Source organism: Hipposideros armiger, unplaced genomic scaffold, assembly GCF_001890085.2.
Source record: "Hipposideros armiger isolate ML-2016 unplaced genomic scaffold, ASM189008v1 scaffold_110, whole genome shotgun sequence".
Lineage (NCBI taxonomy): Eukaryota > Metazoa > Chordata > Mammalia > Chiroptera > Hipposideridae > Hipposideros > Hipposideros armiger.
In genome coordinates, this window is record NW_017731460.1 from 1,055,752 (window position 1) to 1,082,560 (window position 26,809).

The 26,809-nt window shown below is 42.5% G+C and overlaps 1 protein-coding gene across 2 annotated transcripts in view; it reads left to right on the forward strand.

Moving 5' to 3' along the window:
- The window catches only part of MAP2K1 (mitogen-activated protein kinase kinase 1), a 75,431-nt gene that overhangs the window by 27,579 nt on the left and 21,043 nt on the right, over positions 1-26,809 (forward strand). For both annotated transcript variants that reach the window (XM_019647319.1, XM_019647320.1), the window contains exons 2-5: positions 9,041-9,251; positions 11,446-11,592; positions 18,435-18,512; positions 19,088-19,139. In XM_019647319.1, the coding sequence (XP_019502864.1) occupies positions 9,041-9,251; positions 11,446-11,592; positions 18,435-18,512; positions 19,088-19,139 (488 nt within the window). The remainder of the gene's footprint in view (positions 1-9,040; positions 9,252-11,445; positions 11,593-18,434; positions 18,513-19,087; positions 19,140-26,809) is intronic.

A 26,809-nucleotide genomic window follows, 5' to 3' on the forward strand; every position in this document is an offset into this window, starting at 1 on the left:
GATTCTAACATTTTTTTACATTACACTCTCATTTAACCTTTAGAGCCACCTTCTATTTATCATCACATCATTGTCTTAATCTGCCCTTTGCTGTCTGTATGCCTTTTGCTATTTCACTGAGGGCTTCAAGTGTTGAAATGCATGCATTCTCAGAGAAGATCTGGGAAGATGAAACAATCATTTTAGTTTCAAAGAAAGATGCAGTGAGAATGAGATACTGTATTTCCCCATGTACTAGACGCACCTTAAGTTTGGGGCCCGAAATTTGAAAAAAAATGTATTACATAAAGTTATTTATTCATCATAAAATTCATACGACTCCTTATCACTGTCAAAACTCCCAACCATGAGCTTGTCCTCATCTGTGTCTGATGATGAATCACTGTCTTCATATATTGCCTCTCATGGCCTTCTTCTGCCGTGGCGTTTTCAGTAGTGTTTCTTCTTTCCATAGCCAGTCTCAGATTGTTTTCTCAGTTGGAGGAGAACCAAGCTTATATTCAGCAGCACAATTTCCATTCACTTTTGCAAACTGGATCACTTTTAACGTGAATTCAGCACTGTACGAAAATCTTTTCTGAGCCATTTCTGGGCAGAACGTGGCAAAATGTAACCTACCGTAATATACTGGTAACAAGTGCAAAACAATGAGCGCAAAGACAACAAGCGCAAAAAAGTGGGAAATGCAAGTAAAAAAATCTACAACAATGAGCGCAAAACCAAGTGCAAAAAAAGTGGGAAATGCAAGTTAAAAAATCTACAACCACTGTATAAGACGCACCCAGTTTTAGACCCCAAATTTTTCGAAAAAGGGTGCATCTTATACATGGGGAAATATCCTTAGGATGCTACAGGAAGAGTCTGATATTAGGACTAGAGAATTTTAGCACTGAAGAGGACTTTAAAGACCACTTGGTTTAACTCTCCTATTTTACCTAAAATTGAGGGGAAGTGACTTGCACAAGTTCACAGAGCTAGTAACTATCGAATTGAACCCAAGTCTTCTGACTCCCAAAGCCTTCACACTTATTTCCCAAGCACAGAGTATCTGGCAGCCACATGCATGTTTTTCTACTTTCTAGTACTTTCCTGTGCCATTGTGAAAGACCAGTTCTGTGCTGACCCGGAAGCAGCTGATTTCCTGCATATATCTCTGGCCCTGGAAGTGGGTCTGGGGGCTGCCATCAAGGACAATGGCTGTGAGACTTTTCTCACCTATACATCCCTCAGCAGGCAGAAAAAAGTAGGTGACCAAGATATGAGCAGCCAGCATCAAGGAAAAGGAAAAAAAAAAAAAAAACCTCTGCTAAATTCAGTGTAGTACATTATGAACCATGAAAGAGAATGGCTGCACTTAACCATGGCTTCCTATGTTTAAGGATCTAAGCCCAAAGCTGGGCTTAACACCAACAAGCAGAGGTCTACAAAGGTCCACTATTGCTGGAGGAGGTATAGGAAACTTTCTCCTGCCCAAGAATTGCCACAAATAAAAGGTAGAGTTTGGCTGCCGTGGAGAGGAGGGGAAGCCCTGGCTTACAGGGCCTGCTTAAGACTGAGGCTGGACCAGGATAAGAGAGTACCTGTCACACTCTACCTACTCCTACCACAAGCTTAGCACCAAATAAAACAATTTCGGTCTACCCCTGGAGGAGGGGCAAGAGCATGGAAAAAGACCCCACTCTATAGCCAAGCATTAAGGGACAGTTCAAAGCTGAGGGAGTAGTAGGAATACTGAGGGAAAAAAACGAGTGCAGCTCAGGTTCCACTTTTAGCACAAGATAAAACTCAGTACTGGAGAAATTTGCAGCCTGTGGTGTTAACATTAATAAGAAAACCTAAACCCAGCTCAACTCCTGACGAATAGCCTGACTAACACACACTAACAGCATGACAGAAGAACATGCCCATTGTCAAGCATAAAGACGATTTACTTCAGTCTCTGTTCTTCTATAATAATGTCCAGCTTTCAGTCAGAAATTACAAGGCACAAAAATCAAGTGAGAGAAAAAAACCAACCTATTAAGAGATAAGGCAATCAACAGAACCCAACTCAGGGATGACTCAGATGTTGGAATTGTCAGACAGGGCCTGTAAAATAACCATGATTAATGTTACATGTGGACAACAACTTGTATGAACAAATGAGGAATTTCAGAAGAGATGCAAACTAAAAATAGATTCAAGTGGAAATGCTATAAATTAAAAAAAAAGTTGACATCAAAGGTTAACAGGCTCATCAGCAGACTGGACAGAACTAAGGAAAGAGTGACCCTGAAGATAGGTCAATAGAAACTATCTAAACTGAAACACAAAGAAGAAAAAAAAGAATTAAATCAGAACACAGCATCTAAGATTTATTTTCCTTCCTTCCTTCTTCCCTTCCTTCCTCCCTCCCTCCCTCTGTCCCTCCCTCCCTCCGTCCCTCCCTTCCTTCTTTCCTTCCTTCTTTCCTTCCTTTCCATCCTTCCTTTCCATCCTTTCCATCTAGAGAGAGAAATTGAGATTTAGAGAGAGACAGACTGGGACTTTTAAAAGAATTAGTTTATGTAATTGTGGAAGCCTGGGAAGTCCAAAATCTCCACTGTAGTCTGGCAGGCTGGAGACCCAGGAAAGAGTTGCAGTTTGAGTCCGAAGGCATTCTGCTGGCAGAGTTCCTTCAGGGAGGTTAGCCTTTGTTCTATTAACCTTACCAGACCGCTGTACCGATTTTTTGGTAATTTCTAATCATATCTTATCTAATCATATCTGTGTTGTGTGCATGGAAAAGCACTCCAGTTACAACAAGCAAAATCCTGGAGTGTCTTACAAAGACAATCCATGCAAGAAGGTGAAGAGCAACATCTGGTGCCCACTTTGCAAGAAGTACCTCTGTGTGAAACAAGGCTCATCCTGCTGGGTGGATTGGCACACACAAAGGTGGAATATTGGCGCTAGATGAAAGGTAGACCTATTTTCTACAGTGTCTCCAAGTTCCATCTTATTCTAACCACTTGTTTGCATGTAACTAACATTTTTCTATATCATGTTAGTTTTTTCTCTTTAACGCTCAGGAGCCCAGGTATAGGGGACAGTTAGGTTCAGGGCCTCAAGTCTGGTAGGGTTAAGGCCTTCAACTGATTGGATGAGGCCCACTCACATTATGACGGTAATCTGGTGCTTTACACAGTCTACCAATTTGAATGTTAATCTCACTACCCTACCCCACCCACTCTTCAAAAAGCATAATTTCATAGGAACATCCAGAATAATGTTTAACTAAATATCTTGGCACTGTGGCCCAGCCAAATTAACATGTAAAATTAACCATCAAATGCCCTCTTCTAGTTACTACCATCCCCCACAAAGGGTGATTTCTTTCCTACTTTATAATTACATAGATTAGTTTTGCCTTTTAAAAAAAACATATTTTATACAGATGGAATGATATAATATGTATTCTCTTTCCTTCACAGAGCCTGAATACATAATCCTAGAATTGTATTGCCTCTTTAGTTGACCGGCCCTTCCTAGAGTGGCCTGCGGGATTGGGGTGTGGGAGGGCTGGTGCTAGTTGGCACATCTGCATTCTCTAACACAGAAAGGCTAGCCTAGGGTAGAGTCTGGAAGTTGGCCAGTTGCGCCTTTGGCCCTCTCTACCTTCCTCCTTCAGGCCCGTTCCCCTTTCCCCTCTTACTACTCTGTAACCCCCTGCCCCCACCACCCCACAGCCCCTGCTGCCCCAGTCCATGGATTGACTGTGCAGAGAACCCTGATGCCAGTTCCTGTCTTTCCTCACATTCCTCCCATTGCCTGTTTCAGCTCCTCAGCCTGAACACTCCTCAGCCTTATTCTGCACCTCCTCAGCTGGCTGTCACATTGACGGGCTTGGACCCCAGAGATATCTAGACAACTCTCCCCTCACTCCTCTTCTCCTCCCCATATACCTTCTTTTATGGGTGTGGAAACTGAGGACCAGAAAGGGAGGTAACTTGCCCAAGATCTGACAGATGGGGAGTGGTATAGGGTGTGGATCAAGGGGTTGCAGCCTTAGTCTCTGGATGCTATTCCCGCTTAGCTTGGATCTTAATGCCTTTCCTCCCCTCTTCCCTGCCCCAGTAGCATTCCTACTTCCCAAATGCCACAGGGGAGTGAGAACTTCACCTCCTGGGCCCTGTCTGGTGAGGACAGCTACCTGCACTGGAACACTCTCCTTCCAGCACAGTGACTGGTGCCACCCTCTGTTCTTCCCTCCAGGCTCCCTCTTGGCAGAGACAGGGCCTTCCACCTCGAGCAGCCTTGCTCTGCCAGGCTAGAGCAAGGCTCAGGCTGGTGACATGCAGCTGGTTGGTGTTTGGCATGCAGTGGTGGCCCATTTCTGTTTAGTGTGTGGCAGTTTGAAGACCGTATTCCTTTGTCTGGACATCACCTCCCTCCCACTTCAGTCATTCCTTTGGGCCAGCTTCCTGTTTCAGTGACCATTGGAGTTGGAGGTGGGAGTGTGGGGCCTTGACAGGAGTCCTGTTCTAAGAGTTGGGAGACCTGCCACCAATAAGCTGTGTGACCTTGTCCTCCCTGGATCTCAGTTTCCTCACCTGTGAAGTGGGATGGATCAGGTGGTCTTTAAGGTCCCTCCCTGTGCTACATTTTATACTGCTTCTTGATTTAAACCCCCAAGCCACAAATGGAAGATTCCAGTTGTGGTCCTGTAATTAGGCTTAGCAGATGGGCGAGATGAGAGGGAAGGAGATGTTCTTGCCAGGAGGATCGTCCTTACCCCACCCACTGCATTGTGCCTCCCTGGTGTTTTCAGAACACAAATGACAGACCTTGTTTTTCTCAGCATTCTTTGTTTTTCTCTGCATTCCCATTTCAAACCTGTAATCTTCTTGTATCTCAATGAACTTGTGTTTACTGTAAGATAGCCATGTGGTGCAGAATTCACGTTACAGTGTGGTTTTCTCTCTGCTGTGGTGAACTTGATGGGGGTCAGAGCCCATCACAGCTGATCCCTGGAGAGGGCCCATTGTGTGTCAGAGACTCATTGTACTGGGCTCCAGTTTCTTTTCTCAATCCCTATTTTTGATTTTGCTGTTTTCCAGTTAAAACCAAAAATTATGAAGGAGGCAGGCTCTTGCCCTCTGAGTTTTGGGGATTGGTGTGGGTGAGGGGTGAGGAGCCCCTCTCTGCCTTTTTCCGTTGCTTGAGGCATTTCACCTTGAGGGGGCAGAAGTGAGACTTGCTGGACATCATGGACTCCCTGTGTGAGAGGAAGCAATATTGAATACTGTCACATTATTGGGGGCTTTTTTTTTAAACAATTTTTTTTATTAGTTTCAGGTGTACAAAACAATGTACTAGTTAGGCATTTACACCCCTCACAAAGTGATAATCCCCCCCTGAGGGATTTTTTTTTAATGAGTCCTGAAAGCCGTTTTGATGCCAGGATTTTCCTTTCAATTTCAGATAAAATATTTGTCTTTCATTCTCTGAAACAGTTTTAAAAAAACCTTTAGAGGGTTTTAATAATTATTAAATAAAAGGAAAGGTAGTATTTCTTTTTTTCTTTTTTTTTTAAGATTTTTATTGGGGAATTGGGGGGATGGGAACAGTGCTGGGGAACTGGGGGAAGGGGAACATACAAGTTGCTGTCATTTTTTTGTTCTTCAATCTAGTTGTGGAGGATGTTGCTTCACTGGCCCAAGTTGGCACCATCATTGTGCTCTTCCCGGGCGAGGCAGATCAGTCGCCGGCTTCTGGACGGCCGCTCACTGCGGCTGCTGGCTGCTCACGCTGGCTGCTGGCTACACACGGTAGCCCATGGCAACCCACTGCCACAGGGGCTGCAGCCTACGCCGTCGCCGGCGACTCAGGGCAGCCCAGCTCCAGGTTGAGCTGTTGTTCAGCATCTTAGCTGTGGAGGGCAGTGTCACTGGCCCTCATATGTGGGATCCGAACCGGGGCCCTCTGGCATCCCAAGCGAGTTCTTAACCATCACGCCACTCGGCCGGCCCAAGGTAGTATTTCTTGATCGTGCAATGTTGCTGCCTTAGCTCCTCGTTCTTATCCTCCAGCCTGCCCTCACCTGTCCTAAAATGAGCATAGAAATTTGTCAGAATTCCAGTGTTGCTCCCCATTAGTTATTTTATTTTGATCCTCCCTGGTGAGGTAAGCATGGAGTTGTTACTCTGTTTTACAGGAGAGAAAACTGAGATGTGTCAAGGTTAAAATGGTCACACAGTTGATGAGTACTTTGGGATTAGAATCCAGGGTTCCACATTACTAATGATAAGTTATTTTGGCAACACTGTTCACTCCCAGTTCTTAGGAGAGTCTTGCTACAACAGCTTCTAGCCTTTGCCATGTCTCCCTCCCTGGTTCCACCTTCTGAAAGCACAAAACAGGAGCCAGTTCCTTACTGGTGGGATAGGTGGTTAGGTGTAGAGGAGGGAGGAGGATGGTGACACAAAGCCCATATTTAGTTTTTCTTCCTGAAGGTGGGAGAATTACATATTTCTACAGAGAATCAAGCAAACAGAATCAGCATTTATTTTATTTTATTTTATTGGCCAAATAGGTGGGGTTTCTTGTGGCCAGTGTTATTGCAAGGCAGTGTGCAAGGGAAGCAGGATTGCATCTGGGGCAGTCCTTCGTGTAGGCACACCATCTTCATGTCTGATGGAGCCTGGTGCATTAAATACCCCTCACAAAGGTCATACCCATGTTTGCTAGTTGACTCCCTTTAAGTATTGAACTCTTTGAAGAGCTAATACAGCATCATGGAATCATGATTAAGGTTAGAGATTCTCTCTGCCCTGTTTGAATCTTGGCTCTGCCACTTACCTGCTGTGTAACCTTGGACAAGTTACTTCACTTGCCTGTGCTTGAGTTTGCTATGTGTTGTAATTGTAGCATTGTGGATTAAATGCGTTCATAAATATAAAACATTTAGAATAATACACAGTGTTGTGAGGAGAGTGATTCTCCTTCCATCCAGCCCTCCTTTCTTCTCTTTCTCATACCCTGTGTGTGTGTCTCTTTTTGACAGTACCTTTTGGAGTCTGCATTTCCACCTGGCCTGATGAGCCTTCCAGGCAACTGTAACCTCAACCAAGTTGAGCTGTGGGGTGTGTCTGCATTTGACATGTGTGTCTAAACGTTGTTATCAATGGGCTTCTTTGTGGAGAGACCAGAGAGAAAGGAAATCAGAGGGTGTATGCTGTGCACTCCAGCCACACTGTTCCAGGTCCCCGCACCTGAGGATCTGGGGGCAGCTGTGAAACTTAGTTGAGCCTTTTTGCAGGATGAGAATATTGACCAGCTGACTCAGCCTGCTCAGGCTGCATAATAAAATACCATAGACTGGTGGCTTAAACAACAAAAATTTGTTTTCTTACAGTTCTGGAGGCTTGAAGTCCAAGAAGGGTGCCAGTGTATGTGAGGGTGTGGGGGGAGGAGGCCATGTCTCTTCTTATAAGGCCACCAATCCTGTCTGATTGGAACTTCACTTATATGACCTTATTTAACCTTACTTACCTCCTAAAAGTCCTATCTCTAAACATGTGGGGGTGAAGGCTTCAACATATGACTTTGGGGGGATACAGTTCAGTCCATAGCTTCATCTTTCCTCCCCCTCCGAGTTACCCAGTGAGAAAAATAAGTAAAGTCAGCCTTGTCCTCTTTGGCCCCATGTCCTGTGTTATTTGTCAGGCATTGTTGGATCTTTCTGTACACTGGGGAGGCATTAGGTCTCCATCTCCCTGTCTTCTTGAGATTGGAATAGAGTGTGAATGGAGAGTGGAAGATTATGCTTGCTCCTACCCTTCAAGCTCAGAAATGGTGTGTATGTGTGTGGGGGCAGGGGCACCAACCTTCTGATGAGTGACGGTGGCCTGTCTTTTCACTTGTGTTGTTTGCTTAGACTAGGAACTGAAATCAGATGAAACATAGTGGAAGCGCCCTTTACCACCCTCTTCTTAATGAACTCCCAGGAGTAATGAACACTTTTCAGTTCTCTCCTGTAAGACACACTTAGTAATGCCCACAGCATGCCGAATGCACAGCTAGCAGGCTGCCCTCTGCCTTGCCCACTCCTTCCGCACCCACTGGTTGAATTATGTGCTTACCAAGAGCCAGTTTGTTCCCAAAGCCATTCATACAGTTATAACTGGTGTTGTAGTTAAGTAATGTATTTTAATATCAGATAGACTGATGAAATATGACTGCAGATAAGGTGGTTTTCTCTCTCTTTCCCCACCATGAACACCAGCTGTGGAAAGACACAATAAGTCCAAAATCACTAAAAAACATTATTACTGTTCAATTAGTTGAACATTAAGATTCGGGAAATCATAAAACTCTTAGACTTTTATTCTGATATTACTCTGTAAGTGTCTACAATTTTACTCCACTTTAAAGAATCAGGAATTGGAACTGATAGACAGTGTATTATGTTCTGGTTCACATACGAAAGATGATATGAGGCTTTTACCAGTGAACCCTTACTCAGAGAGAGGGCCTTGCCCTATGTTAGAAGATGGGCGAATGAATGCACATTTATATGTATTACTCAAAAATAAAAATTTTAGTTTTTTTTTTTTTATGATTTGTGCTTTATTTTGATTAACCTGATTCTTGAGCTGATCACATTGGAAAGGAGGGTTTCTACTGTGGTGATTCAATTTAGAACCTGTTTTGATGATTTGGTTTGGTTTTAATTTAGTGGTTTTAGTAACGTAGATTTTATTTTGTATATGGTGTCAACTTAATACCACCAACAACACTAGTGGGGCTTTTGAAATTGGGGATTTAAAGCAAATTAAAGTGGCTCATTTTGGATTTTAGTAGAATCTTTGGTTCCTCTCATAGACTCACAGCATAATATAGAGACCTAATTCCCTTATTTTACAAATGAGGAAACCAAGGCCTTGTCAGTGTTGAATTGTGTGGGGTGGCGGAGTGGAGGGGGCAGAGCCATGGCAGCTGGAACCCTCCGTCCTAGCCTCTTCCTCCGAGTGGACTTCTCTGGTGACGGTGTTGACCTGTGCTCTCCACTTTGGGACAGGACCAACCTGGAGGCTTTGCAGAAGAAGCTGGAGGAGCTGGAGCTTGACGAGCAGCAGCGGAAGCGCCTCGAGGCCTTTCTTACCCAGAAGCAGAAAGTGGGGGAACTAAAGGATGACGACTTCGAGAAGATCAGTGAGCTGGGTGCTGGCAATGGCGGCGTGGTGTTCAAGGTCTCCCACAAGCCATCCGGCCTGGTCATGGCCAGAAAGGTGAGGCCACCAAAAAAAAAAGGATTGAATTAAGCTTGCTTGGTAAACAGGTAATGGGTTATTTCTTGGAAGACTTAGGGGCCTACGGACAAGGGTGGGAGGAAGACTGACTTTTCACTTAGTATCTGTTGTGCTGTTTGAATTTCGAACTCATGTTATCTATCCATCAGATTATAGGTAAACACGCTAATGATGTGTTAGTGTATTTATTCCATCCTGAGACTGGAAAATCACAGCCAGTGACCCTTCGTTAGCTTTCTGTGTGCTCTGGAAAAAATGCTAGAGTGCATGTTTGTCATTTATCAAGTGCTGGAGAAGCTGTTTCATTTACCCAGCCCCAGGGATGCACAAAACCCTCATTTCAAGTTGTTTCTCCATACTCCAGCCCTGCCCGTGCTTCCCCTCATTTCCCTGCAGTGTAACATCTCAGATGCCCACCATGACAGGCGGCATTTGAACTGGATTTCCCTTCCCATCTACCCTGGGCTCTCCTGTTTCCGAATGCAGCGAAGTTGGACCCTTCCATGTTTTCAGCACACCATGTTTATTCCCGTCCACATATTTTTGCTTGTGCTGTTTCTTGCATAATTTCACACAGTGTGTATCTTCAGGGCCCACTGCTCCAGCCCACACTGATGACCACTGCTTCCATGTCCCTCTGACACTCATTGTGGTTCTTTTTAGAAGTTCAGTCTTATTTTGAACCATTTCATGTATCTCTCACCTGTCTCCCCGGCCAAAATAAGGGACAAATTAGGGGGATATAAGGTGGCACCTGAGGCATTGACTAAATCTCAACCACATTAGGGTCCTGAGGTCAAAGAGAAATCTCTTGGGCAGCTTAGGTCAGCATACCCAGTTCCCTATTTTCTTCTACTCCTACAACCTTTAACTGTTAACCAAGTCCTCAAGGCCACGTTCCCTTCACCTCTCTGCTTCACGGGGCCATGTTCCCTTCACCTCTCTGCTTCACGGGTCCTTTTGGAGGAAGCACTCCATTCAGCTTTGTTCTTGGGAGGGGTGAGAGCCCTTCTTCCTCAATCGTGGCTCCCAGAAGCAGAGGCACAGCTGGCCCTCCTCTGGTGACAGTGCCTCAAATGCCAACACCTGCCTTGGTATGTTGGTACTCAGTACTTCGGGCAGAAACTTCATGTTAAAACTTGCCTGTTTCTTCTCATCCTGCTTTTAAGAACTTAAGCATTTAAAAAAGCTCCCAGGGCTGGCCGAGTGGCTCAGTTGGTTAAGAGTTGGCTTAAGAGTGTGAGCTCTGAGCAACAGGTCCCTCGGTTCGATTCCCACATGGGCCAGTGACGCTGCGCCCGAGCTGAGCTGTCGCTGAGCTTCCAACAGGTGGCAGGATGGCTTAGCTGGTGTAACAACAAGACTGCCTATTCAATGGTGGGCTATGCCGATCCGCAGCTAAGACTGAACATGGCACCTTGAGCTGAGCTGCCATCTGAATGGCTCAGTGGATAGAGTGTGCGCTCTTAACAACAAGGCCACTGGTTTGACTCCCGCATGGGATGGTGGTTACGCCCACCTGCAATTAAGATTGAACACAGCACCTTGAGCTTAGAGGCCACGAGCTGCTGATGGGAAGCCAGATGGCGACTGGCCCCCTCCACAACGAAGATTGAAGAACAACAACTTGGCTGGTCCCCTTCCCCAATTCCCCAATAAAAAATCTTTAATAAAAAAAAGCTCCCTTCATCCATCCATATATATATATTTTTTAAGATTTTTATTGGGGAATTGGGGGATGGGAACAGACAGGTTGCTGTCGTTTTTAGTTCTTCAGTCTAGTTGTGGAGGATGTTGCTTCACTGGCCCAAGTTGGCACCATCATTGAGCTCTTCCCAGGCGAGGCAGATCAGTCGCCGGCTTCTGGATGGCCGCTCACTGCGGCTGCTGGCTGCTCACGCTGGCTGCTGGCCACACACGGTAGCCCATGGCAACCCACTGCCGCAGGGGCTGCAGCCTACACCGTCACCGGTGACTCATGGCAGCCCAGCTCCAGGTTGAGCTGTTGTTCAGCTTCTTAGCTGTGGAGGGCAGTGTCACTGGCCCTCATATGTGGGATCCGAACCGCGGCCCTCTGGCGTCCCAAGCCAGTTCTTAACCATCACGCCACTCAGCCGGTCCAGCCATCCATATATTTTTAAAGCTTCTCTTCCTCTCACCTTTCTTTCCTCAGCTAATTCACCTAGAGATCAAACCAGCAATCCGGAACCAGATCATAAGGGAACTGCAGGTTCTCCATGAGTGTAACTCCCCATACATCGTGGGCTTCTATGGTGCCTTTTACAGTGATGGCGAGATCAGCATCTGCATGGAGCACATGGTATGTGACAACTTATTGGCCGCTGGAGCTTGGATTTGGGTGGCTCTGGTCTCTAATCTTCGCGCTGAGAGGTGACCAGCTGCCTCATTCCCCTGGGTCCCCATACTGTCTTGAGCATCTGGGAAGCCTGACTGTAGAACTTGGAATAGCCAAACGATGACAGGCCTCCTGCCTAGGTCCCTGGCTCTCTTCAAAGAGAGGTGGCAACAAGCAGTTATCCCCAGTGGGTGTGCCTAGAGCACATTTCCCAGTTTTCTTGACCCCAAGATTTTAATATAGGTAAAATCTGGTTAATACAGTTCAAATCCATTAATTATATGCAATGCTGTGTGCTATGCACACGGTTCTGGGGTTATGTAGATGAGTGAGACAGTTTCTGTCCTCAGAGAGTACATAATCTGATTTAAGGGCAGCCTGAAGGGGTTTTTTGGGCGTGTAGAGAAGTAATCCCACCTGACACACAATAGAGAGGGCATGTGAGAAGGCATTTATGGGCTAATCACATGTATGTGAGCTGCCAGTCTTCTTACCATTAGCTGCCTGGGGTCCCTTTTCTCTCTTCCCAGTGACTAACAGTAATAATAACAACAATAACAATGTTAGCAATACTAATAACGCTAAACTAATATATATTGGGTCTGTATTATATCACACACATCCTAAGCAAATTAATATTTTATTGCATTTTCACACCAATCTTAATGGGTGGGTCCATCACCCTGATTTTACAAATGAGGAAATAGGCTCAGAGAAATGGAATTCCTTACCCGAGGTCATACTGAGTGGCATTGGTAGATTAAACTGATGCATTCTGACCCCAGTGCCTGTGCTGTGATGAATCCACTGGATAGTGATTGTGGCCCTGTTTCCTCCTTGATGCCTAGAGCTTCAAAGAGAGAGGCTGGCTTTGTGGCTGCTATTTTTTTTCTGTTCCCATTAGGCAGTATGGCACAGGGGACTTGGGAATCTGAGATGTTTATTCATATCTCTCTTCTCCACAAAAATCTTGTTTGCCACAGTGCCTCCAAAGCCCAGAATAGTCCTGGCACACATCAGGTGCTAGTAATAATTTTTTTACTGATTGTCGCCATTTCATCATGATCTTGGGCAAGTTTCTTTATATTTTTTATTCTTAGTTTCCTCATCTGTACAGTGGCCATTTTTACACCTGTGTCTTTATGGTGAGGATTAATTAAAATAACAGCTGTAAGTCTTCCAGCAAGGTCTGGCTCACAGCATGTCTTCTGCAAACATTAGCTTTTGCTTTATTCTCCCTGGGGCAGACGGTTCAGAGATAAAAGGCTGACGTGATTGAGTCTCCTGCTTCAGGACTGCTGTGCTTTCTGTCCAGCAGTGACCCTCAGCAGCTTCTCCACTTCCTTCCTGACTCTCTCGACCTGCCCTGGCCTCTGGAATGAGAGCCCCAGTGCCTGGTCTTAATAAACTCCAGGAGAACCCTTCCCGGAAGTTTGTCCCTTGCTGGTGCCCCCATTATTTTAAATGTCTCTTTATTTTAGTGATCAAGAAGTGCCATACACACTCTTGCAGGCATCTGCCGACTTTTGCAGGTACCATATGGAACATGGATCCTGAAAATATCTGAGTGTCTAAAGGTTACTCAGAAAGTGCTCTTTCCCTCCTGTTTCAACAAGAGCAAAGCAGTCTCTGTGGGAAGCTCGTGAACATTTCTGGCTTGGTCCTAGCCCAGGCCTGGGGTGCTGATTATTTTTCACTTGGGTCTCGGCTTCCCGTTGGTGGGGTGAGGCAGGGGAAGGGGGCTTTACCTTATCCTTTGGGTTTCTTTTGCTCTTTGTGCTCATGATGGTTGGTTTTCCAGCTCTAGGCAATGAGTTTTGGATGAATATGTGTATATGGCAGTGGAGAGCCAGGAAAATGAGAAGGAGCAGAGGTTGGAAGTGATTGTGATAAAGCAGTGACAGGAAAGGCCCGAGTAGCCTTCTTTTCTCTTAGGTCTCACCAAAATAACGGAAGCTGGGTGGTAGCATGACTAGACAGAAAAGCAACGGGCTTTTGCATCTTCCACCACTTGCTGAGTCCTTTTCACATTATGTAGGTTAATAATCACATCAGCCTTGTCATGTGAGATGGATTGTTGACCCCACTCCCCAGCCTCTACCCCATATGTAGATGGAGAGAGTAAGGGCTTGACAAGTTTAGGAGTTAGCCTAAGTCACATAACCAATAAGTGTCTGTGCTAAACTCCAACCGGTGTCTCTAACTCACTTGCTTTTTTTCAATTTCATACTCTCCCCATTACCCTATGCAAGTCATATTCTCAGGATTTTCTCATATCTGCAAAGAAGTATTTGGACCAGGTCTTCCGTAGGGAATCCTCCCCATGCTAACTAACATCCTGTGTTTCTATGGTTTTTGACACTTGTAGCTTATCAGGATTTGCATTAGTTAATGAACATGGGTTCAGCTTCACAAACACTTCTTTTTAGTGCCTATTATGTGCAAGGTCAAGGTGCCATGTGAACTGCTGAGGGGATGGAGACACTGAGAACAGCATCTCTGCCCTGCTAGAGCTGGATGGCTGTGTTCTAGGGCCGTTTCAAGTGAGGGGCACCATTGTGGATGTAAGGGCTTTTGAGTACCAGGTATGTGTCTTTTCATACCTGCTGTCTTCTGAACCATCAGAAATTTTTCCCTTCAAGTCTGTGCCACCCAGAATCCTCCATTTAATAGGGGAATCAGGAGACTATTTGTGGGGTGAGTGTGGTTGGACTCTGGGGTGCTCGCTTCAGAGATTAGGATTAGGCCCCAGACATTGATAGGCAGTAGTCTATTCATTTATTCTGACCTTCCTGGAACTTTTTTTATTAGCCTTACATAGCCTCTTGCCATGTGGGGGACAGCTTTTTTATCTAACTTAAATTGACCTGTTTTGAGGCTTTCTCATTCTGGAATCCTTCTTTATTCACTCTGAATTCATAGATGTTGATCATGCCCTTTGTGCCCCTTGCCCTGTCTCACCTCCATCCCTTGCAGCCTTCCCCTCCAGGAGAAGATGACATAGGACATGACAGGGGTTGGTTTCCCATTCTCTTGGTCCATTTCCAGTATCTGCAGGTCAATCCCTCCCTCCCCGCCTCATGGATTTGGCTCTGTGGGAATAGCGGGGTCCTCCCATACAAGTTCCTGAAGCAGAAGATATCTCTGGAGTTAACCCGGGGGATCCTGAGCCTGGAAAACTGGCTGTCAGAGGCTGGGAGGGCCAAAACCTTTTGTGGGCCAAGCACAATGTCTGGCACCTATTTGTTGATAGGTGTTGAATGACAATGAGGGAAGCCAGGATGGGGGAAGGCATAGTCAGGCCTGGGGCTCAGTGGGAGAGTCGTTGGAGTCAGCAATAGGGTAGTCTGTTCCTGGGTATATATAGTCTCAGACGGCAGCCAGGACAGCCTGTTAATACTGATGGAAAGGCTCAGAGCTGCCAGAGACGGAACCCTGTAGGGAAGCAGTTGTGGCCTGCAGTCCAAGCAGCCTTGAGTGTCAGAATAGCTGTCTGCTCCAGTCCTGGATACTCTCCCTGAACAGGCCCTCCTGCAGGAGAGAGAGCTGCACCTGCTCCCCATGACAGGAAGACTGACTGCTGGCTGCTACTTCTCATTTGGGATTTCTGCTTTGCTTCAGCTTCCACATTTCAGAGGTGTTGACATGTAGAGCTATGTTCATTAACCATATCCCAGCTTTTGAGGTTCAGTTGGTCTTTTCTGTGTCACAGTCTTTGCATGATATTCTTTGTAATTAACATTTCCCCTCAATACTTGATTATGAAAATTTGAAACATATAGAAAGTTGAAGGAATTGTATAATGTACACTGTAAAACCATCATTTAGATTCTTCAGTTAACATTTTGCTATATTTGCTTTACCACATACTGTCCATCTATTCATTGTTTAAATCATTCTTTGGATGCATTTTGAAGTAAATTTGTGTCATCAGCATTCATTGAGCCCCATCTAGGGGCTGACCTTCCCTAGAATTAAGCTGTGTGTGAACTGCCCAGGCTGAATTTTGAGACCCAAGGGGGAAATGAGTGCTCCCTGATCAGACCAGGAATGCTCTTGACTTTGGGAAAGTAGATTCCTGCTCCAGCGGTCGCTGGGCAACAAGGGGACCGTGGACTCAGGGTTGATGGTTCTCATGCAGGAGTAAAAGCTTTTGAGCTCTTTTTTTTTTCATAAAACATTTGTTTCCTATAGAAAACCTTCACAAAAGCACCATTGACTTAGTTAATAATCAGCTTCTAAAAATAAGCACAATTTCAGCAGCTTTAGTCAGTGAAGGCAAGTCCTTGGCAACAGTGAAGTAGAATTACAGGTTGTGAGGTGTGTTGCAGGCAGCTCTAGGTAATCCTGACTGTGGTTCAAGCTTCTGAAATCTTGCTAATTTTACGGTTCACATTGTAACTGCTTATAGCTCAGAAGGAGGTTAAAGGGAAAAGAGCCAGGGTTTCTTCTTTTTTAACAAGTATTTACCACAACTCCCAAGGGGGGTGTAAACCAAGACAGCTGAACTGCCTTCTGTCCTGGGCTATGGAACCTGAGAGCCACAGGGTTAGCATTTCTACTTCATTTGAATCAGATTTTGACACAATTGTTTTGTTACCTTGTTTTAAGTCCTCAGAATTAAGCAAAGCCGTTTCAAACAAGGATCTGAAACAACATTCAATTCAAAGCAGAATAGAAATGGCCTGGCACCTTTCTGCACTGGAGTTCCTCTTACCATCAGTAAAGGGAATTGAGAGGTGCTAGGGATTTCTAGGAGCTGGCTGACTTGGCTGTGGTTACCTGAGCTGTGGTGCTGTCCTTATTTGGCCAGCAGGGGCCTGTGGCATCCTGAAGGTAGCCAGGCATGTAGGAGGACTCAAACCTCAGCCTGAGTAGGGCTCTTCCAAGGGCTCTTGGAAAATAAGCTGTTTACAGGTGAGTTCTGTTTTGTTCTAGATTCATAATTCTGCTCTTGTATCTGTGCGGAGATTATGGCATGTTTGATTTTTAGGTTGAATTTTGGACTCCTCTACTATGCTCCTTGGTGGACTGAACCACCATTAGGTAGTTGTGCTAGGGAGTTTATTATCATTAGAAGGCGAACATATTCAGGGGTGTTAGTGTGTGTTTTGAGGATCCTGTATTAATTTCTTTTTCTGCCATCATCCATGATCCAGAGTTGATGTGACAGAAAGTGATTGGTTCAAACTATCCTTTTTATAAGCATAGAATTTTTAAGTTGATAATCTATTTTTAGCATTGTTTAGGTAACATTTCCTGAGAGGCCTGTATCCCGAATGAGTTATTTTCTCACCTCCTTTACAAAGAAAGCAGTTGTATCTACCTAACAGTGCCTTTGCATAAAATGAGTACTCAGTAAATATCTATTAATTTATGGATTTAATTCTCCACTTTCATAAATGAGTTTCATCATTAAAAAAGGTAAACATTCATTGTAGAAAATTTATAAACAATATAAAAGCCCCAAGAAGTAACTATCATGCAACAAAAGTCCCTGATAACCTTACTACCTAGACTGGAAGTAACGATTGATAACAATTTTGATGTTCTGGTGATGATGATTTGTTTCAGACGAGGATTTAAGGTGCCTTGCCTCTTTATGAATATGTCCTGTCTGCCCAAGCAGAGTATTTTTTTCTGTATGTATAGTTTTTTCCATCCCAATTCCTTACTGTGTTGTACACAGAAGTGATTAATAAATTAGTGATGATGGTAACTACTTTAGTGTAGCTAGGATATAGGATACTTTAGAAAATTAGTCTAAGTTTGCAGGAATTTTCTCTTCTTCTGGGGATAATTTTAAATTGTGGCTGATAATTGGTTATACCTGAAGCCATAAGGCATGAATCTATTTCTGCCTTGACACATTAGAGTTCCCTGAGTGAAGCATTTCTTCAAGATCTCAGGTTTATATTTTATTAAGAATTGTATATTTCCCCTACTAGTTTGTAAATTTATTGAGGTCAGGAACTAGGTCTTTTTCATATCTCTATCCCCCATAGAACCTAACATAGCCCATGACACTTTGTAGGATTTGTGAAAAGAATTTATTGCTTTCTATGACATTTAAATTTTTATTTTATTTTTTTATTTTATTTTATGCTGAGCCATCCTGCCACATATTGGCAGCTCAGCAGCAGATTAGCTCGGGTTGGGACTCAAACCGCTGTTGCTCAGAGCTTGCACTCTAGAGCAAGCTCTTAACCAACTGAGCCACTCGGCCGGCCCTAAAAAGTTTTCATTAATTATAATTTGTTAGAATAATACCAAATGCAAGTTGTGTCTTATATGATGGTGATAAAATGGTTAACATTTATTGAGCAGTCACTGTGTGCTAGACAGTGTTCCTAGTGCTTTATATGTGTTAGCTTGTTTAATAGTGATAATAGCCCTGTGATTATTATAATAGCCTTATAATTATTACCAACCCTATTTTATAAGTTAAGTAATTTGGTCAAAGTCTCTTAGTAAGCAGAAGAGTTGGGATTCAAATTGACAGTTTGCCTCTAGAACCTGCACTCCTAATCACTACACTATACTGTCAGTTCAATGCAAATCAAGCCCTTTTTTGACCACTGAATTAGTAATTTGTGTAATGATTATTGATAGGATTTGAGTTACTAGCTGTTTGCTATCCCCCACAATGTTTTGCATTTATGTGATATTTGGTATCTGGAACAAACCAAAGGATACCCTTCTAGGAGGATTTGCCACCTGTGAGATTTACTTTCCTCCTGAGCTTTAACACTTGAAAGACTAGTTGGAAACATTGTCACTAAATGGGCTGGTATTTTTGTTCTTAGGATGGGGGTTCCTTGGATCAAGTCCTGAAGAAAGCTGGAAGAATTCCTGAACAAATTTTAGGAAAAGTTAGCATTGCTGTGAGTATACTGTGAAGTTTTTCTTCCAAGTCCCCTCGTTGGTAACTTAATGAGTCGGTAGGAAATGGACAAGGGAGGAAGTTAGGAAGTCATCAAAGGGGAAGTTTATAAGAAAATGGGGTTTACTCACTAAAATTTTCCTTATCTTGATTCTAGATACAATATTCTCTCTTTCTCTTTCTCTCTCTCTCTCTTGTTAAACTAGAAAAGTAATTTTCTCTATATTAAAATCTGCATCTTGAAAAATATGAAAGGGTATCCAAAAGAATTCCGATTTGTGACATCTGAAAGCCTCTTTCTAGATTTCAGACTTAGAAATGAATTCAAGCAAAGCGTTTTTCAATGTTGTTTAAACTTTCAATAATCAATTTTACCTAAAAATAATATTCTATATGCCATGTAAAAAGATGGTTTCTTGATAAAGCAGATTAGAAAAATCAAAATAAAAAAAATAAGAAGGTAAATTTGTGATGTTAGGTGAAATATTTTCTAGATCATTTCAAAATAGAGACATTGAGTATTTTCTAAACACTAGTATTTCAGTTTTCCATATTTTTACATTCTCTTTCCTCTAGGTAATAAAAGGCCTGACATATCTGAGGGAGAAGCACAAGATTATGCATAGAGGTAAGAAATTACTTGCTAGTTGTTATTTTTAAAATTTTAGCTGAAATCTAGAAGTTGTTGCATCTTCTTTTGTGTTTTGGTGTAAAAGCCATTTAATAGTATTTTTAAGTTTTATTACAAGTCCGACTATTTAGCTTGATGACTGAAGCAGCAAGTCCCACCATCTTCTTGGTGTGTGGTTCATCTGATACCTGAAGCTATGATAGGCGTAGTCACGCAGCATGCCCAGACCAGAGGCTCAGGTAGAATTTCATTACCCAGCCCCCAGTGTCTCTGTCTGCCCACTAGAGTAGACTGTGCATGGGCCCAAAGTCATGACTAACCAACTAGATGTGAGTTTGATTATAAAAGAAACTCTGGTTTCTTTTAATAAAGGTACACATGCACTTACCATATCACTCTTAGATATTAATCCAAGATAAATGAAAACAAATGCCCACACAGACTCGTGTACAAATGTTTAAAGCAACTATATTCATTGTAGAAACAATCAAAATGTGTTTCAACAGGCAGAGAGATAAACAAATTGTAGTATCTCCATTACAATAGAATACTAGTCAGCAATAAAAACGAACAGACTAGAGGGGCAGCCAGCTAGTTCAGTTGGTTAGAGTGCAGGGCTCATAACATCAAGGTTGCCAGTTCGATCCCCTCATGGGCCGCTGAACTGTACCCTCTACAACTAGATTGAAACAACTACTTGACTTGGAGCTGATGGGTCCTGGAAAAATACATTGTTCCCCAATTAAAAACAAAAACGAACAGGCTACTGATACACATAACAGATGATTAATCTCAAAAACATTTATGCTGGATGAAAAAAACCCAACACAAAAGAGTACAAACCTTTTCCATTTATATAAAATCACAGAGAAAACAACAATGAATCTATAGTGACAGAAGGTAGGTCAATGGTTGCTGAGGATCTAGGGAGAGACTAACTTCAAAGGAACATGAGGGTACTTTTTGGGGTAATGGAAATGTTACATCTTGATTGTGGTGATAGATACATGGTTATATGCATTTATCAAAAGTCAAACTTTTCACTAAAGTGGTTGCATTTTATAATATATAAATTATACCTCAATAAAGTTTGTTTTTAAAAAAAGGTGAAGAAGCCAAAGGAAAGAAAAACAAAGTGCTGTGGACAATGCCCCCTCAGCTGCAGTGTGCTAACAGTGACAGGAATAAAGAGGGAGGGCTGAGGAGGAGTGGAATGGACTGGCCAGCTTATGAGTGACCGTATGTTAGGTGGTACGTTCTAAAGTTTAGAAGACATTTTTTCCATTAAAATTTTTCTTAAATTGTGGTAAAATACACATAACATAAAATTTACCATTTTAACTAGTTTTAAGTGTACAGTTCAGTGGTATTAAATACATTCAGATTGCCGTGTGACCGTCATCACCATTAGTGTTGTTAAGGTGCCAGTTTTGCTTTTACTGATCTATAGATTCAAAGCCATCCCATTGAAAATCCCAGCATTCTTTTTTTATAGAATTGACAAATTGTTTCTAAAATTTATATGGAAGTACAAAGGACATAGAATAGCCAAAACAACTTTGAAAAAGAAAAACAAAGTTGAAGGACTTATACTACCTGATTTCAAAATTTGTTATAAAGCTATAGTAATCAATACAATGTTGTATAGGTATAAAGCTAAACATAGTAGATAAAACAGAATTTAGAATTCAGAAATAGACACATACATATATAGTCAATTGAGTTTTGACAAAGATTACAATGTAGCTCAGTAAGGGAAGAATAATCGTTTCAGCAAATGATGCTGGAACAATTGGATATCCTACGCACAAACCTAACCTCACACCATGTACAAAATAGATTGATCATAGGTCTAACTGGAAGAGTTAAAACTATAAAACTAAAAGAAAGCATAGGGAACTATCTTAGTGACCTGTGTTTTAACTAAGAGTTTTTAAATGCGACACAAAGGGCACAAACTATAAAAGAAAAATCAATAAATTCAACTTCATCTAAATTAAAAACGTTTGCTTTTCAAAAGACACTGACAAAAATGAAAAGGCCAGCCACAGACTAAGAAAATATTGGCAAAAATATATCTGTCAAATGACTTTATGTAGAATATATAAAGACCTGTTACAACTTAATAATAAAAGATAACCCAATAAAAAATGGGTAAAAGATTTGAACAGACACTTTACTAAAGAAGATATATGAATGGCAAATAAGCACATGAAAAGGTATTCAACATCATTAGTTATTAGGAAAATCTCATTGTGGTTTTAATTACATTACAAAACGCTTGGTGTCTAAAAAGACTGATCAGATGGTACTGAGTATGTGGAGCAACTGGAACTCACACATACTGCTGGTAGGAATGTAAAATGGTACAGTCATGTTGGAAAATAGCTTATCAGTTTCATAAATGTTAAGCATGTATCCACTATACACTCAGCCATCTCACTCCCAGGGTTTACCCTGAAGAAATGAAAGCATATGGCCAGTCAAGGACTTGTATGTGAATGATCATAGTAGTTTTATTTGTAATAGCCAAAAACTAGAAACAACCAAAATGTCCATCAACAGTTGAATGGATAAACAAATTGTGGTATATCCATAAAGAGGATACTACTTAGCAATAAAAAGAACAGACCACTGATACATCGAACAATATGGGTGAATCCTAAAAGAATGATGCTCAGCGAAAGAGCCAGACAAAAAGCACATATTATGTGACTCCATATATGTAACTCTAGGAATTGCAAACTGTAGTTACAAAATGCAAATCATTGGTTGCCTGGAGAATGAGAGAAGGAGAGGCAGAGAGGTACAAAGGAGCATGAGGAAACCTCTAGTGGTGACAGATATGTTTCTAATCTTGATTGTGGTGATGTCATATATATTCATCAAATGATAGACTTTATATGGATTTATTTATTGTATAAAAATTATATACCAACAAAGCTATAAAAAAAATCTGAAAGCAAAAACATAGTCAAGTTGCTGAAACTAGTGATAAAGAGAGATTCTTAAAAGCAGCCAGGGAAAGGGATGACAACTTTGGAAAACAGTTTGGTAGTTTCTTTTTTTGATCCTGGATGAGCCCCCAATAAATGAAACAGGATTTTTAGATGTGTGATTGTGTGTGTACCGGGATCATGGTCTCATGTAGCCAAAGAATGGAGACACAGACCAGAGAGGTAAAGTTGCAGAAAAGGAGTTTATTAGAAGAAAAATACATTTCAAAGAAACAGAAGCAGGCCCGAACAGTAGTAGAGAATGGCTCAAGGGCCATTATCAGAAAAGAAAGTGCACTCCAAAGAGTTTGGAGCGGGCCCCGAGCAGAGGCAAGGCCCAAAACGCTCGAAAAAGGCCTTGGTAGTTTCTTTTAAACTTAAATCACACAACCCATCAGCCCCACTTTTCAGTATTGATCTAAGAGAAATGAAAACATCTGTCCACACAAAGGCTTGTGCACAGATGTTCATAGCGTCTTTATTCCTAATAGCCCCAAACTAGAAACAACCAAAATGTTTATCACCAGTTGCGTGGGTAAACAAATTTTGATATATTCTAACAACAGAAAACAATTCAACAATGAAAATGAACAAACTATTGACAAATACACTTGGGTGAGTCTCAGAAACATTATGCTAAAGTGAAAGAGGCCTGACACAAAAGAGTACATATTACATGGTTCCATTCATATGAAATTCTAGGACAAAATGAATCCACAGAAACATAAAGTAAATCAATGATTGCCTGAGGGTCTGGGGAGGTGGGGGTGATAGAATGAGAATTAACTTCAAACGGGCATTGAAGGAACTTCCTGGAGTAATCAATATATTAAATCTTCATTTTGATGATGATGGGTTCACAGATGTATACATTTTTTCAAAATGCATCAATTAAACACTTAAAAAGTAAAAGTGTAGAAAGCCTCTGCTTTCTTCCTGCAGCAAAATGGCTACCATTGTGTCCTCTTTTCACGGGCAGTTAAAAAAGTATCAGTGGGGGCCGGCTGAGTGGCTCGGTTGGTTAAGAGCTCGCGCAGCAGTGGTTTGATGCCTGGCCCAAGCTAAGCTGCCAACAGGTGGCAGGATGGCTCAGCTAAAAAAAAAAAAAAAGAAGTATCAGTGGGAAGTGTGGTATGGCATGAGGGGACAGCAATTTTCCAGTAGTTTTATGGCCCTTAATCTATGGTTTTTTAAAACCTTGGAGTTCCATGTTAGAATATTTTAATGTATTAATTTCTAGGAAATAGGAGTAGCTGAAAGGAGAAGAGGAAGAACATTTCTTGAGCTTGGGGCTGTGTTCTAGGCCTGCAGTTGACATATGTAATCTCACTGAGAGGTACCCATGAGGTCAATGTCATTAGAAGGCTCTGGTGGAGTAAAGCCATTACATCCTGCATAAAATGGAATCCTCATGCCTACTCCTAGGCTGCTGTGAGGATTCCTGATATCAAAGAAGGAAGCAATTGGCAAAGTGTTTTGCATATGGAAGAGCCTAACAGATGCTCATTGCCTTCCATATTCCTTTATGTAATTTGTGAAGAAATTGAGACTGAGATTAAATTCCTTTTATGCACTGTACCTTCGTGTGCTCCTCCTCCTGCCTTTCCTGGGAATTGCTCCTTTCTGATCCCCACCCCACCCCCTCATATTCATCATACCTTTGCTAGACTGAGTCTGCTCATCCTTTAAGCACAGCACTGAGGCTGGGGAATCAGCCGTTGAAGTGCAAATCCTGACTTGCTTACATAAAACGGTGTATAGACTCTGAATTATTTATTCGTCTGTAAAATGAGGATAAGTCATGCCAAAAAGCTCTCACTGCACATTACATACTTCATATGGTAGTGAGAATTAAATATTAGCTAACAGTAATAATGTTATGAGTAACTCAGCCATCTCTTCTTCCAAGAAGCTTTCCCATGAACCAACCCCTTAAATGCCCTGCCTCTGTATTCCTTTGACACAGTGTCCATTTCTTTCTTATTGTGGTAAATAATCATCATTATTTATTGAGGACCTATTATATACCAAGTACCATATTATGTGCTTTATGGTTCTTATTTGTTGTTCGAACAACCTTGCAAAATAGGTACATTTTTCCTATTTTACACATGTGGAAATCAAAGCGCACAGAGTTTATATATTTCTCTCACTAGGCTTTGGGTTTCCTCAAATCATGAAACATGTCTAATTCATCTTTGTTTTCCCAGTTCCTAACATAATTGCAGAAAATAGCTCTTCCTTCAAGAGTTGTTAGATGGGTATATGTGTGATGAACTTTTTGTCCGAACACATAGGAATCAGCAGTGAAACTGAGCCAGGAACCCATGTCTCCTATTCTTAACACAGTCATTAATCTAGGCCTGTGGGGTTTTTTTTCCTACATGTGCCTTCTCTGTGGTTTTGATGGAAAGCTCTAACTTTATTTCCATTTTAGAGAGAGGAAGGTTTCAGCTCATTCCTGGAATAACCAGCATCCTTTCCTTTTCAGCCTGGTGCTGTCCCCACTTTCCCAGGAATTTCTTTTCTGGCTCCCCCAGTTGTTACTCTTTGGCATGAAGAGCTACTTTGTGAGCCAGACAGGCCTCTGGACAGATGTCTTTGGTGGAGAGTTTGCTACTTGCCCAGCTAAGAAGGGGAAGTCACTAGAAGGACTTGTACCCCAGTGAGCAGGCTGGCCTGGCCTGGTTGCTCAGCTTTTCAGACTCTTGCTGTTTGTGCGTCTCCTCCAGAAGTTCTGAAAGAATTTGCTGTAAGGCCTGGCCTGTGGAATGGTACTCTTGCACAACTTGATTTCTGAGCAGGAAGCACAGTGAGTGAATGAGTCCTGGAAACCCGAGTTAGTGTGAGAAGGAGAGATGAGTGTCTCCCTGCCTCTGTGTGTAGGCCTCCTCACTGCCAGGAAATTCTTCCTCTGGTCTAAACATATTCTTTCCTGATGAAATTTAAACGCCGTTCTTCTCATTCTGTCCTTGAGGAAAAATGAAGTATAAAAAGGCTTTTTCTCTGCCTCAAATTTCTACTTATTCCTACTTGGTTGATCCTGATTTGCTGGAGATAACTTAGCGATTATTTCAATAAGCTTTTGCTGTGTAATAAACCATCCCAAAACTTAGTTTAAAACAACAACAGTAAATTACTTTCTACAATGTGGGCTGGCAGGACCTATCTCCCCGTTTTCATTCATCATCTGGGAGGCTAAAACCCTTGCTTCTTCCCATGGTGGTCTTAGGGTTTCAGTAGCAAGAGAGGGTAATCCCCAGTACTCAAGCACTGCGTAAGCCTCTCCTAATGTCGGGCTTGTTACTGTCCTATTGGTTAAAGCAAGTCACGTATGTGGTCAAGCCAAGCTTCAAAGAGTAGAGCGACAGATTCTATCTCTTGTTGGGAGGAGCTACAAAATATTATGACAAGTTCTTTCGTTCTGTCACAGTGATAAAAGTTCAGGGTTCGAATCCTGACTGTTCTATTTACTGTGTAACCTTGGGCAAGTTATTTCACGTCTCCAAACCTCAGGAAAATGGAGAAAATAGAGCCTACCTAAAAGGCAGTGAGGATTCATTGAGACAATGCCTACAAACCACTTAGAATAGTGCTTGACACATAATAGACACTTAAAAGACATTAGCTGCTGCTTAGCAGATGAATTGGTATAAGTTTTTATGATTACCAGCAACAGAAACCAGCCTAATGTGGTTTAAGCTTCTCAGAACTTACTCACTAGAAGGATCCTGGGAAAACGCAGAGAACCCTTTGAAAAGCTGAATCCATAGACTCTGTAGGATAGGGTAGGGCTGCTCTGGCTGGGAAGCTGGGTCACTCAAGCAGACGTTCACACCTATCACGGGCTGCTGCTGGGCCAATTGGCCCTTCTTAGCTTCACTGAGGGGTTTGGGGGTGGGGGGTTCAGGCTCAGTCACCTCCCAGAGGGGTCAGGGGTCAGTGCCTCCGAAGCATAGACTCCCACAACAATCATGCAGGTATCAAGACACACCATTCTCTCCTACTGAGTGTTGGAGGCAGGTTGGCTCCCTGTTACCAGATTTTAAATTAGGTTGAAAGTGATTTCTAGGTGTGCCCCACTCTAAGTAAAACTAATGTACAAAAGTAATTTATAACAAGTTGCTCTGGGGGCAATTCTTTGCGTTTTAAAAACGCTCACTACAGGATCTTTGAAATACACATTCTCATAGAATCTTCATAAAGGCAAGCAAATCACATTTAATTTGATTCAAACATTTCTTTTTAGGAATATGTCGGTGCTACAAAACTAGGGATACCTGCACTTACAAATTACTTTTTAAGTGAGAGGAAATACAGTAATGGTATTTGGGGGGAGACAAACTGTTTTCAGGTGCCATTTAGGTACAGCTAGGTAGTAGCACCTTGAAAGTTGTTCAGTTATCTTTGGGTGTGTGTCTTGGTCCTAGTGAGGTATACTGCCATAGGAGTGCACTTGCTAGCTTCCTACATTTCCCTGCACACTGGATGGGAACCTAGAGACAAGCAGATTCTCACCCTCAATTCCTGAAGTGATTTGTCTCTGTCATTGTGGAGCAGGACTTCTTGGGCAGGACAAGCACAGCTGATATTCCCACTGTCTGAAGCTCTGGCCAGCTGTTCAGAATTTCATCCGTGGGGAATTGGTCCGCTCTGATCTGTCCTGGCTCT